General features: G+C 39.4%; 1 protein-coding gene and 1 long non-coding RNA gene across 3 annotated transcripts; both read left to right on the top strand.

Moving 5' to 3' along the window:
- Positions 1–740: 740 nt before the first annotated feature.
- LOC146481349 (uncharacterized) lies at positions 741–2,730 on the top strand. Its single transcript, XR_014864462.1, has 2 exons — positions 741–1,621; positions 2,401–2,730. It is a non-coding gene; the product is annotated as an uncharacterized LOC146481349 (long non-coding RNA).
- A 972-nt stretch (positions 2,731–3,702) lies between these two features.
- LOC146481348 (uncharacterized) lies at positions 3,703–12,866 on the top strand. Of its 2 annotated transcripts, none has more exons than XM_085108400.1 (3): positions 3,703–3,960; positions 11,342–11,368; positions 11,940–12,866. In XM_085108400.1, the coding sequence occupies exons 1-3, from the start codon at positions 3,903–3,905 to the stop codon at positions 12,356–12,358; spliced, it is 504 nt and encodes a 167-aa protein (XP_084964526.1). In that variant the 5' UTR covers positions 3,703–3,902; the 3' UTR covers positions 12,359–12,866. The 2 variants fall into 2 exon arrangements, with proteins under 2 accessions (XP_084964526.1, XP_084964527.1); XM_085108401.1 differs by having other exon boundaries at positions 11,594–12,866.
- The last annotated feature ends 1,222 nt before the right edge of the window (positions 12,867–14,088 follow it).

Here is a 14,088-nt window from a genome sequence, read left to right as displayed (position 1 = left end):
TAAGTTTGTCCCCGTCGTTCCCGGTAAACCCAGTATACCCGCTCAATCTGAGCTTTTTTTTCACGGGAATCCATTCTCCGTGGTTAAAAGTGTCTGGATATGACGGGGATGGCGGATTTGACGGGAAAGCGGGGAACAACTTCCAGTTCAGTGGTGTGACCTCCAGATGCTCTGTAGTCTGGTAAATGCATACATGCGATACCAGAATTCCAGCTCAGGAAGCCATCATCGGGTAGCTCACACGTCGCCCGACGACACCCCCGGATGAGTTCGTCAATCTTCTTTTCGGTTTCCGTAATCGGACATTTTTTATAAGGTGCGGGGATTAGCCGCACGCCCAACCCCCAACCTGGAGGACCAGTGACTACCCTTTAGTCTGGCCTCTACCCTTCGACCTGCCCGCCAAGGTTGAACCTGCTGGAGGAAGATCTCCGACGGTATAGCTCTCAGGGTCATCGAGGCACGCAAGCTCCCCCACCACAACAAGGCGGTAGTCAACGGGGGAGGAGAACTTCGAAATACAAAAGGTTTAATGAGCAAATGACCCGTTCTCGGCAAAACAACAACTTTGCGAAAGTCAAGGTTTTTTGGAGAGCTTGTATACAAAGACAAATTTTCAATTTCTTTCAGTCAGCTTTTATTCAATAAAAGCCAACTCGTAAGTTAACAAGTTGGAAAATTGCGAAGTTAATGCATAATAAAAAAAAAATTAAAAAATACAAAAACCAATTTATATTCTCAAGAGACGTTTCTTGCTGTCACGCCAAGCACGGCTGGCTGGTACAGAACTGTACTTAGCCGGGAGGGGGTGTGTGTGGTTTGTTACGTGCCAAAGGCTTCCCGTGGATTTCCCCGGCTGGGCACATTTTAGTACTCGTGCCTAGGTTTGAACGTGAGTTTGTTCCAACATTCCAGCGACACGGCTCTGTCGGCGGCTAAAATGGCACCCGATTTGAAATGAACTTTGTTTTCAACGAAGGCCTGTGTCTCAATAAATGAACTCCTCCGTAAATGAGCTACCCAGGAGGGACTGCACATCATCCTTCTTGTTATATGGAGAGAAAGTTAAGCGAGTGCTTAAGTTTCAAGCAAATTTTAGCGAGGTTTTCGAAGCGCTCTCCTAAAATGACGGGCCAAATTTTATTCAAATTCGGCTTTTAGTTTCCTACCTTGTCATTAACATAATACAGTGATGCACGTGGACCAGCTGCTGAGAGATATACCGCTCTAAACAGCGTTTAGAAGCACTGAGAAGCATTGAAAACACAGCAAAACACACCGGGTAAGCTTTTTCAGACTTAATTACTTTTTTTGTGGGTTTTGTGGGAATATTGTTGTCTAAATTTCGATTTAATTTTAACTCCATACAAACTCTTAAATCACGCTTGCATGGTGACCTGTGTCACATACGCTTTGGTGACCTGTGTCGAGACGAACATCAGGACTCTCGGGAAAACAAAACTAACTGTTTCCCTCGGGACCATACATTAAGCGTATAATGTAGATGTCGGATAGTAAAAAAAAAATTAGAATTCGAAAAACATAGTAAATTGAATATTATATGCTGCTGTAAAGCGTAGTCAGAAATAAAAAAAAATTAGGTGTGTTCGAACAGGTTATAGTGTTGCTACTCTCTTCTCCTCAGAGGCTCCGCCGAAGAAAAGTGAGTGCAGGCGTAAAATTCCGTGGAAGGCGACGGCGGGAGCCTCTGCCAGAAACCACGCCCAATATGGCTGCGATCCGGGGAAGTCATTTTGTCACTAGGGTGGTGTGTGCACTTATGTCATGAAAATGGCGGGTGTTTGTGAAATTGTCATGTTGCGCGATGTGGGAGATCTACACTCGAAAACTTACCTACATGCTTAGAATTCGTGGAAAGTTTGTTCCTCTCATGATGACTGTTTAGAAAACGCTTTTATTTTGCCTTGAATCATCACTACAAGAATGAAATTCAAGTTACACGAGCGGCGATCGTGTGGAGATGAAAGAGTGGATGCAAAGAAATGATTTATTGAAGAAACGTCTGCCAGCTGAGACCAAACAAAAACTGTCAATTCAGTCTTAAAAGAGGCTAGATCAAGTAAGCTTAATGTTTTAATCAAAGCGTATTTTTTTCTATACTCGAAAACGAATACAAACGATTTTGCTTTTTTCTAGAAATTGAGAAATCTCACCTTAAAATTAACGACCGCAAACTGTAGAGACAAAGTAAATGCTGACTTCCACCAAAAATGAAACTGTCAAATTCAGAGATGACCGAGAAATCTATCGATGTACAAGAAAACGACATGCTTCTGGCAGAGGTTCGCCGCCAAGTCAACCCTCTCAGCTTTTGCACCTGCACTCACTTCGTTCAGCGGATACACATAACTCCCCATCGAACCTCTGTGGAGGAGAGAGGTGTTGCTATGGTAGCTTATCATGTCGAAAAACTCACCATAACTTGTTTATCAATGGTTAGGCATTTTTTTTATATCATTATTGCCGAATCAACTGATAAAAAGTGATTTGATACATCAAAAGTGCTGGGAAGTGCTAGAAACCGTTGTGAGCCACCTAATTCAGTAAACGTCATCTTGAAATCGTAATATCGAATAACAAGGAAGTACGATAAAAGTAGCAGAACAAAAACGCGAGTGCAAATATTAATACACTAAATACAACGCTTAATGTAAATTATATTCTGTCGTAGAAGGAAATAAAGAAAAGCAACTGCAAGTTACAAATATATATCGCTGTGTTAAGAGGATGATCGAAACCGACATTGGATCCCATTTCTCTATTCCATTTGCTATGGTACTCATGTCCACAGTTTGGGGTCTTGGCGCACGCGAACGGTGTGCAAAACGAGTCATTTTTAATGTTTGCATGCGTGTCCCCTTCCTTCTCGGCACCGACCCTGCGTGCAGCCAATGTTATATGTAAATTTAGTAAGCGAGCAAAATGGACAGATGGCACAAAATCCCAAATGGTTATATAGAATCGAATGGTCATAATATAATCAATGAGGTATCGTCAGTTTGGAGTTTCACTGTTTGGTCCAGTCCGTTTCTATATATCAGATACCGTATTTTCTCAATTAAACGCCCCCGGCGTTTATTTAAAACTTGGCCTCAGGGACCCGGCGTTTATTTAAAGCCGGCGTTTAATCGGGGTATGGCGTTTATTAATGAAGTAAAATTTTCATCAATTTTTGGGTTGATTTATTATTTTACATTCTTTGAGACCCCTTGCACAGTTTGTCAAGGCGGGACGATTTCTCCCTTGGACCCGACCTGACTGACCTGAGAGTGCCTCAGTCCTAACAACAGGAACGTGAACATTGCTATATCTTTTCAAATTTGTTTTGTTTGTTCAGCATACATCGCAGTTAATGTTACGCCACACTTGCTTTTTAAGCATTTATTACAGTAACAAAAGCAGTATACCGTACAGTACGTGTTATAGCAGTTCTTTTCTAGTGAATATCTCTACTTGTTGGCTCGACGCAAATAAACGCCGGTACCTCGAACAAACGCCCCCGGCGTTTATTTAAAAATTAGCAGTTTTGACCTTCAGAGAAAATACGGTAAACTTTTTTATGAGGCATTATTACTTGAAGTTTGGTCACAGACAATTGTTTCTAGAACTCTTCAATCTAAACACCTGGAAGGACTAAAAATATATTGAGTTGGTCATTTGAATACTTGATTAATATCTTAGCTTCAAATTCAAAATAATTAGAGTGACTTGTTTCCTTAAAACGTGACTGTCTTGACAGGACCTAGCATCTAAGCATTAACGATTATTACACCGCAAAGCAAAAACGCATTCGCACATCGTATGAAGTTTGGAACGTGAAAAGCAGTTCAAACATTTGTTGAACCTCGGTTTTACGGGCATCTAAACACTTAACCAGAGAGATGAAAGTTGTCTTTGCATTTCACGGAATTGTCTACTTTGGCATGATTTGGATCATGAGTGAGTATCAAATTCATAACTGTTTTCATCGCAGCTTGTCGCTCTTAACAAATGCAGTGCCCACTGCTTTAGCAAGAAATTTTATCAATAAGTTAAGAAAAGTAAAACTGAGTAAATAATCTATTGAAAAGCCCGTTTACAGAGTGCTTTAGCGCTATCACGGTTATTATTTTATCCAACGAACTTAAGTATTGTTTCACCAAATCTTTTCCTTGCTTAGGTACATGCAATTTTGTCGACTAAGCGACATTTTTGTTTGCTTGTACTTTCGAATAGATCAGATGAATGCAATCTTTATTTTGTCGGTCAAACTTATATTTCTACTGGTCAGTATTTCTAGCTTCGTCATTCCCTAGGGAAAAAGTGATACGTTTTGTTTTGTAAGTTCAAACGTGTTCCTGACCAGCTGCACCACAGGTCACTAAAGCGTATGTGACACAGGTTACCATGCCAGCGTGATTGAAGAGTTTGTATGGAGTTAAAATTAAATCGAAATCTAGACAACAATATTCCTTGAAAAAACCCACAAAAAAATATACTAAAGTTTGAAAAAGCTTGCCCGCTGTGTTTTGCTGTGTTTTTAATGCTCTTCAGTGCTTTCAAACGCTGTTTTGAGCGGTTTATCTCTCAGCAGCTGGTCCACGCGCATCACTGTATTATGTCAATGGAAAGGTAGGAAACTACAAGTCGAATTTCAATGAAATTTGGCCCGTCATTTGAGGAGAGCACTTCGAAAACGTCGCTAAAATTTACTTGAAACTTAAGCTCTCGCTTACCTGCCTCACCATATCTCAAGAAGGATGATGTGCCGTCCTTCCTGGGTCGCTCATTTCCGGAGGAGTTCATTTATTGAGACACAGGCCTTCGTTGAAAACAAAGTTCATTTCAAATCGGGTGCCATTTTTACCGCCGACCGAGCCGTGTCCATGGAATCTTGGAACAAACTCACGGTCAAACTTAGGCACGTACTAAAATGTGCCCAGCCGGGGAAATCCACGGGAAGCCTTTGGCACGTAAAAAACAACACACACCCCCTTCCGGCTAAGTGCAGTTCTGTACCAGCCAGCCGGCCTTGTTGTGGCCTTTTTTAGTAACGCGTAAAACATTATTTTGTTCATCAGTTAGCCTGCAAGATGGTATAAATTTCACCTTCACTACGCAACAGACAGGGCACACAATGAACCAATAGGTTTATTTTGCGTGTTTTGGCCGAGCACCAGAGCATCAGTTAGCCTGCAAGATGGTATAAGTGAGCTAGGTTCGCATTAACGTGACAAGAGAATATAAATAAATATACAACTTCTACCGAATTACCTCGACATATTTGCTCATCCACGAAAGTAACTACATCTTGCAGGGGATGTAACTTCGTACCACAATTTGATTGTATTGACTGTGACCTACCGAAACGACTAAACACTCATCGCCAGATCTTGTCAAATGACTTAGATTATTTTTCCTTCCTGCCCTCCTGCTCGCAATGAATAAACCGGTAATGAGAACTTCGAAATACAAAAGGTTTAATGAGCAAAACATTGACCTTACACGTTTTTTTAAAAAATGTTGCCGTTCTCGGCAAAACAACAACTTTGCGAAATTCAAGGTTTTTTGGAAAGCGTGTATACAAAGACAAATTTTCAGTTTCTTTCAGTCAGCTTTTATTCAATAAAAGCCAACTCGTAAGTTAAGAAAATCGCGAAGTTAATTCATAATAAAAAAAATGATAATAATACAAAAGCAAAAGAGGATCCTCTCTTGACAAAAGTCAATTCATATTCTCAAGAGACGTTTCTTGCTTTCACGCCAAGCACGGCTGGCTGGTGCAGAACTGCACTTAGCCGGGAGGGTGTGTGTGTGGTTTGTTACGTGCCAAAGGCTTCCCGTGGATTTCCCCGGCTGGGCACATTTTAGAACTCGTGCCTAGGTTTGACCGTGAATTTGTTCCAACATTCCAGAGACACGGCTCGGTCGGCGGCAAAAATGGCACCCGATTTGAAATGAACTTTGTTTTCAACGAAGGCCTGTGTCTCAATAAATGACCTCCTCCGTAAATAGGCTACCCAGGAGGGACCGCACATCATTCTTCTTGACATATGGTGAGGCAGGTAAGCGAGAGTATAAGTTTCAAGCAAATTTTAGCGAGGTTTTCGAAGTGCTCTCCTTAAATGACAGGCCAAATTTCATTGCAATTCGACTTGTTGTTTCCTACCTTTCTATTAACATAATACAGTGATGCACGTGTACCAGCTGCTGAGAGATAAACCGCTCAAAACCGCGTTTGTAACCACTGAAGAGCATTGAAAACACAGCAAAACACACCGGGCAAGCTCTTTCAGACTTAAGTATAATTTTTGTGGGTTTTTTCAGGGAATATTGTTGTCTAAATCTCGATTTAATTTTAACTCCATACAAACTCTTCAATCACGCTGGCATGGTAACCTGTGTCACATACGCTTTGGTGACCTGTGGCTGCACATAAAAGATTATCCTGTAATGAAAAATGGTCTTAAAACTATCGGTTCATTTTTGCTCTAATTTGAATAAATTAGGACGCTTCTTTTCAGAAAGGACTACTGTTATTAGAGCAAAAAAAAACAGCTTTCAGCCAGCTGTAAACGTGAGATACACGTTTATATTTTGTTAAAAAAATAGTACCAATGAATACTTAGTTCAAGGCAATTCTCGCTCTTTATAATAAAGGAAAACTAATCAATTTTACTCAAAAACTGAAAGACAGCAAGCGGCAAATGAACGATAAGCATGGCCACGTGATAATTTCTGCGGCCCGTTGTCAACGTAATTCATTCCGGGCTGTCTATTTTCGGTTCTCATCTTCGTTACCACTGCCTAATGACACTCTTAGTCAGACGAACCCCTATCTGATTGGCTCAACGAAAGTTATCCTAAATGTTAATTGACGGCATTTTTGTCAGTGATCCCCAAAGCAATATAATTTTTCTTCTAATAGAAGTATCTAACAAACGCCGAAATAAATCATTTTATTACTGATCGAACACGAGTTTTTAATGGAAAATACACCACTCGTAAAATTCATACGAAACTACATCCAGGACGCGAGTGGCGTATTTTCCATATCCTCACCATTGAGGATATTGATGACGTCATCAGTTCCCGCTTTTTCACGCAGTGTTACGTTTATGCAAACAGTCGGTGGAAAATGGCGAGCGATAAATTTGTTTATATAATAAAAAGAACATTACATGGTGGCTTGAAGATGTGAATTTTATTTTGGAGGGGTAAAAACATTATTTTACTCACTCCCTGCGCTCGTTCGTAAAATATTGTTTTTACTCCTCGATTTAAGAGCGGCTGCCTGTAAGAATCGAGAACTGCATTTCAGCGACCACTTGGTCGAATTTCTGATATTTCGCCTGAAGATACCCTTGAATTAACTATTTTAGAAAATCATATTTTTAAGTTCCAAGGTATTTTATTTTCTGAGAAAATTGCGAGAGTTTGAAATGCGGCCTAGGTGCGGTCACGGGCCGATGAAAACCGCAAAAAATTTAGGTCAAAGGACGAAGTACCGTTCACGGTGTAAAATAACCCGATGAACTTGAACTCTTACACAAACCTAGACCAACCATCTCACAAGAAAATTAATACAATAAACATTCCAAACTCGCTGGCTGCTTTCTAAAGCATGCAGATTTGTGTACGCTACTCAAAATGGCCTCGAAACTAATGCCTATTTTCATTAAAATAAACGTGTTTCTGGTATGTCATTTTCTCTAAATTAAATCTCATATCTCGAAAGACGAAGAAAAGAACTTTATTTGCTCCAAGTTTCAAGCTCTGATTCAAACTCTTTCCCACTCAAGGAAGATCGAATATGCGTGCGATACTTGCGGCTCGCAATTCACGTCACGAATTATGAGAACAGAACCGATTCACAAACACTTGACATCTGGAGCCCATAAATGTTTCCAAACATCACATATTAGGCCCTAAAACTAATCAGATTGACTGAAGACAGCCATTCAATGTTTTTCAATCCCAGATTTCTTTCCTATTCTGCTCTAAAATAATATAGTTATTCCGGTCAATTAGCATATGAAACATGCGCAACAAATTTGCATACCATTTCGATGTCGCAGGAAAAAGTAGTGCAATTCAAACTTTACAGCTCCTTTAGCTTCTTAAATGAAGCGGTCGATCAGTAAAATGGAGAAAAACGTGTGACTTTGTTCCTTCCGTGTTGTTTTGAGAGTTCGTTTTAAGCAGCGACGGCTCAAATCAATAGGCTAGCCTGACACTGAACAACTGTAACTCGATATTCACTTCGCTGATGTGGGTAACGCCCACGTGATCTTGGCCAGGCATTTCGGTATGGAATCCTGCGCGTATAGCGCGCTTTTAGGAACTGTAAATAGTGAAAATTACTGCTTGTGGGCCAAGCTACGACTACTCTGGTGATGAAAACCTTGTCAAGCTAAAAGACTGTACAAGAGTTGCGAGCCGCCCTAGCCCATCTTGCCAGCTTTGGTTGTTGTTTTTGTTGTTGTTTTTTTTTTTTTTTGCAAAAAAAATTCAAGTATCAGTGTCATTTCGTTTTTTAACTTACAGTTTACAGACCCTGGAACGTCAATTTTTTCGTGAAAAAAAAAAAAAAAAAAAAAACACCCGTAACCACCTTCCTCACAATTAAAAATATAAAATCTGTATATTTGAGAGCATAGTTCTGTAGTGAATTTCCCACCGACCACCAACCCGACCTCCCCCTCCCCCCTAGCAATAAGCGTCAATAATACTGTGGTTATTGTTTACTTTCCTAATGACCGTTTTCTCGCTGCTCCTGCCAGTTTTTTTTTCAACTCCGTGAACAAAAATAATAACAGGAAATATGAAATTGGAAAACGTATAGGCGAAATACGGCCCTTACCCGCACGTGCTAGTGATGAGGTAGTTACGGCCCTCACCCGCTTGCGCTAATAAGTTAGTTTTCGTGGCCATCATCAGACAGACCAAGGCTGGCAAGATTCCTATCTTCTCGGAAATTGAAAGAAACTGGCAGGAACAACGAGAAAACCGGTTTAGGAAAATAAACAATAACCACAATTGACGCTTATCGCAAGGGGGGATGGGGACGGGGGTGGGGGAGGTCGGGTTGGTCGGTGGGGGATTCATTACTCTGATACCCTCAAAGTTAAAAATTTTATATTTTTAATTGTGGGGATGGTGGTTATGGATAGATTTTTTTTTTGCGAGTTTTTTCGCGGAACAAAGCAAAGCTGGAAAGGTGGGCTCTCAGATCTCTTGTACAGTCTTTAAGCTTGACAAGGTCATCATCACCAGGGTAGTCATAGCTTGGCCCTCAAGCAGTACTTTTCTGAAAGCGCCCTGAAAGCGCAAAGTGCCTGGCCAGGATCACGTGCGCGTTACCCACATCAACGAAGTGAATATCGAGTTACAGTTGTTCAGTGTCAGGCTAGCCTATTGATTTGAGCCGTCGCTGCTTAAAACGAACACTCAAAACAACAAGGAAGGAACAAAGTCACACGTTTTTCTCCATTTTACTGATCGACCGCTTCATTTAAGAAGCTAAAGGAGCTGTAAAGTTTGATTTGCACTACTTTTTCCTGCGACATCGAAATGGTATGCAAATTTGTTGCGCATGTTTCATATGCTAATTGACCGGAATAACTGTATTATTTTAGAGCAGAATAGGAAAGAAATCTGGTATCGAAAAACATTGAATGGCTGTCTTCAGTCAATCTGATTAGTTTTAGGGCCTAATATGTGATGTTTGAAAACATTCACGGGCTCCAGATGTCAAGTGTTCGTGAATCGGTTCTGATCTCATAATTCGTGACGTGAATTGCGAGCCGCAAGTATCGCACGCATATTCGATCTTCCTTGAGTGGGAAAGAGTTTGAATCAGAGCTTGAAACTTGGAACAAATAAAGTTCTTTTCTTCGTCTTTCGAGATATGAGATTTAATTTAGAAAAAATGACATACCAGAAACACTTTTATTTTAATGAAAATAGGCATTAGTTTCGAGGCTATTTTGAGTAGCGTACACAAATCTGCATGCTTTAGAAAGCAGCCAGCGAGTTTGGAATGTTTATTGTATTAATTTTCTTGTGAGATGGTTGGTCTAGGTTTGTGTAAGAGTTCAAGTTCATTGGGTTATTTTACACCGTGAACGGTGCTTCGTCCTTTGACCTAAATTTTTTGCGGTTTTCATCGGCCCGTGACCGCACCTAGGCCGCATTTCAAACTCTCGCAATTTTCTCAAAAAATAAAATACCTTGGAACTTTAAAATATGATTTTCTAAAATAGTTAATTCAAGGGTATCTTCAGGCGAAATATCAGAAATTCGACCAAGTGGTCGCTGAAATGCAGTTCTCGATTCTTACAGGCAGCCGCTCTTAACAAATCGACGGCAGTTTTCTATGGTCTATACTCTTATAGACCATAAAATGATGTCAAAAAATGTTCAAAACTTAAGTAAAACCACGAGCCGCAGGCGAGTGGTTTCACTGCTAAGGTTTGGACATTTTATGGCGTCATTTTATGGTCTATAAGAGTATAGACCATAGAAAACTGCCGTCGGTTTGTTTTTTACAATAACATGGAAAAAGTACGAGCGGAATTGACTATTTTTTTCGTTGAGAAAGCGCGCGCGTTACATCTGACGTCATTTTTATTGTCTGTACTCTTATAGACAATAGCTACGAGCCAATCAGCGCGCGAGAATTTGGACAGTTATTGTAAAAAATAAAATTGATATCTTCGCGCCACCGTTTTGCATCCTCAACATATAATATACATAAACGGTTTCCGTAAAGACTGGATCTGGCATTCAGTTTGGTCTGACTTCATCGAGATCAAAGCAGTGACTCCAATGCCATTTAAAATTTATGCAATTAAGCAATACAATGTCTTTACTAGTCTTACAATCCTAACATATCTCCGAGGAGACCTCTCAGTATAAGCCCGGGGGTTTCTTGAGGTCTCCTCGCCACTTGTTATTTCTTCTTTTACTATTATTATTCACTCTAAACTTATGTAAGATCCTAGTCTATTATTCACTGTAACTTTCTATGATTGTATGTCGTGGTGAATAAATAAATAAATAAATAAATAAATTAATTAATTAATTAATTAATAACATTTGAGAGAGAACAACCACATATGGTATCAGGAGTATATACACTAAGACCTTAGCTTCCCTAAAAAGACGCTGTTTTCGTTCGATTGCGTGATGAGCCAAAAGAGCGTCTGCAAGGGAGTCTAACTAAGCTTTTGCTGTCTTCCGTATTCACCTCAAAAAAGGAAAGGGTAGCAAGGTGCTTACTTTGTTTTAGAAAAATTAATAAGGATCGCGAAATTTTTCATTTTTTTTTCTCTTGCAGTGGTTCAAAGTAAAAGTTCAGAAAACCGTAAGTTTATCTCACTGATATCTTACCAGATATCCTTGACCTCTTATAACCCTGTGTTACCGGTTATAACTTATTTAAGCTTTCGTCGGCGACTCAGATGTCTTCATTACTGTTTTATTTTGCATTTGCTCGAGTCAACTTTTGTGTAGTTTACTTTTAATTTACATTGTTAGCTGCATAACATTTGAATTTTTTTTAATTGTCTGGTCGCTTTCTTTATCAAAGAGAACAATAACCGAGGGAAAAGTAAACGATGCCAAGCTGAAGGGTCCTTACACCTCAACATTCCAAAGCCAGGCGATGAAAACTGTCAGATGCTTATAAACGGCCTTGTTAACGTTCCTGGTAAAAATGAGTTCCAGACACAATGCTCACCCTACATTACCAACAATCGCTACCCTCAATGCTCCCGTTGGCTTGACGTATTTGCCTTATGTGTAAACAATAGATATGGAATCTCGTACCAAGAGTCTTGCGCAAATTTGAAATAGACATAAAAAAAGTTCTGTATACGAAAATGATATGCATAATGGTAAGGTTACGCATGTACATTTAATTCTGTTTGCCATAGGTATACATATGCGTCAGTGTCCTGCTAATTTACCCACGTTAAACCTCAGCGTCGTCTGCAGAGACGAAGAAAGCAATTGCCAGATGAAGAATCTTCAGAATCCATTTCTGCTGCAGTGCTCGCCTTTAATGGTTCCTCGCTATGATGTTAGCAATTGCACTAGTTGGTGCGACTTTTTTGCTTCGGGTCTGAATAAGTCAGAAAGGTTCAATGATTTTATAGAGCAGTGCAACTCCAAGTTTCTCAAATCGTATCGGCCATTTCAGTTGGAACCAGTTAGTTGCAAGGGAGATTTGTCATCCATCACAAAACTGATTGATGTTAGACCTTGCGGACCGCCCAGGAAAAGATCGTTTGTAATAAACACAACGATCTGCAACAGCACTGATGGAGGTAAAACGTTCACATATTCGGAATGATTTGTTCAGTATTTTAGAGTCACTACTGTTAGATTCTTCAGCTTACACCCCTATTGTCCCCCTGCTCTCACTTCTTTTCTAATAGCCTCTGAGCCGCCCCAACTGCAATTTTGTTCCGTTCTAAACCTGATTTGCTGAGACCAGTTTAAGTTAAATCGGAAGCGGGCAGAAATTGTAATCACGATTTTAAAATAAAAATGAAATTGATTAAATGTATAATATTTCCAAGCCCATGCATCAATCGCAACGAAACCTTTCCTTATGTGACCCCATTGAATCTCCAAATCATGTTTAACATAAGTATGCACTAAAATTTCCAATTTTCGGGATAAACATAATGACGATCTTTATAGATGTATTTTTCATTCAGTGATACAGACATACTCGGAAATAGAAAATCCGAATTCTCCCAAGTGAAGAGTGGAACCTACACCTTCCGATAACTAGTTCGGACGCTCTACCACTGAGCTACAGCCGCAGAAGGCTCTTGGGGTCTGGGCTAGTTATCTAGGTTCATGTGACAAGTATACTACTAGAATTTAACTGTTGACGAGTGTATATGGATGAAAGTGAAGAGCCCCGTCTCTTGTTGAAAGAACTCGGATTTTCTGAAACAGACATCTATCATTTGCTCACCAGGCTTAAAACATTTAAGAACACATTTTCTTATACCCAAATAACTAACTGACGACTGCATTATAACTGAATGGCCGAACTAAAGAATGATAATGATAATGTTTATTTGTGCTTTTTTTTTCTATTTACATGTTGATTATTACAATCTTTTAGTGGTGTTATATAAATTAAATTAATTATTAGTTAAATTGATGTGTAAAGCAAGGAAGCTAAATAAACGATTAGGTTGTCTTGTAAGCTCCCTGGCTAATTTAGGTTCCAGATAGCAGCAGGAGCCCATTAATGGGCTCCTGATAGCAGACAAAAAAGAAAGAAAAGAAAAGAAAAGAAAGAAAAAGAAAAAAAAAATGAAAAAGCAAAAGGAAGGAAGAACTTATTAATTGTAAAAAAAGTTAACGTATGTTACGAGGTCAGCATAAAAGAAAATTAGTTCATTTGTTGTTCTGACAGTAAATAATGTATAATTTGTTTTGGAAAAGCAGACACACTTTGTATGAGTTTTTTTAAAGGAGTTGGAAGGTCTTTACAAATATCGGTTGCCATGAAGGAGATTAATTGTTTACCTACATTAGTCCTTACGTTCGGCCTATAAAGATTATGCTTAGCTGCATATCTTGTGTTGTAGCCATGTATATTACTACTAGCATATTGAAACATGAATGAAGAAAGAACGAGTGAGTGCAATAGTCAATGAATAAGTGTATGAGTGATTCATTGAATGAAAGAATGAATTTTTATTGATGAATTAATCACTTGCAGTGAAGTAAAGTTTTAAACCCTTTCTATACCAGGGGGAAGGAGGTCAGGATTCTGTCCGCGTGGACTGATTTAATATTTGGGCAAGCATCGTCAAACTTTGCGACTTTTCCAGAAATTTATTTCGTAACATCGACTTGTTGTGGCAGGTTACATAATTAAAGTTGATGTTGTTATGGAGAACAAATTTTGACAGGCAGGTTATTCAGAAAATGTTCCTCTCTTAAATAAAGCCCAGAGAGTCCTATCTTGATGAAGCAAAAGTTGTTATTTTTGTTGTTTATTCTTTTCAGTTGAAGAAATTAATCCTTTCTCAGACGGCGGTGTCGTTTCTAGTA

This window comes from Pavona decussata, unplaced genomic scaffold (genome assembly GCF_977016875.1).
Source record: "Pavona decussata unplaced genomic scaffold, jaPavDecu1.1 SCAFFOLD_50, whole genome shotgun sequence".
NCBI lineage: Eukaryota > Metazoa > Cnidaria > Anthozoa > Scleractinia > Agariciidae > Pavona > Pavona decussata.
The sequence above is the reverse complement of the archived record's forward strand: the minus strand, read 5'-3'. Positions and strand labels throughout refer to the sequence as shown.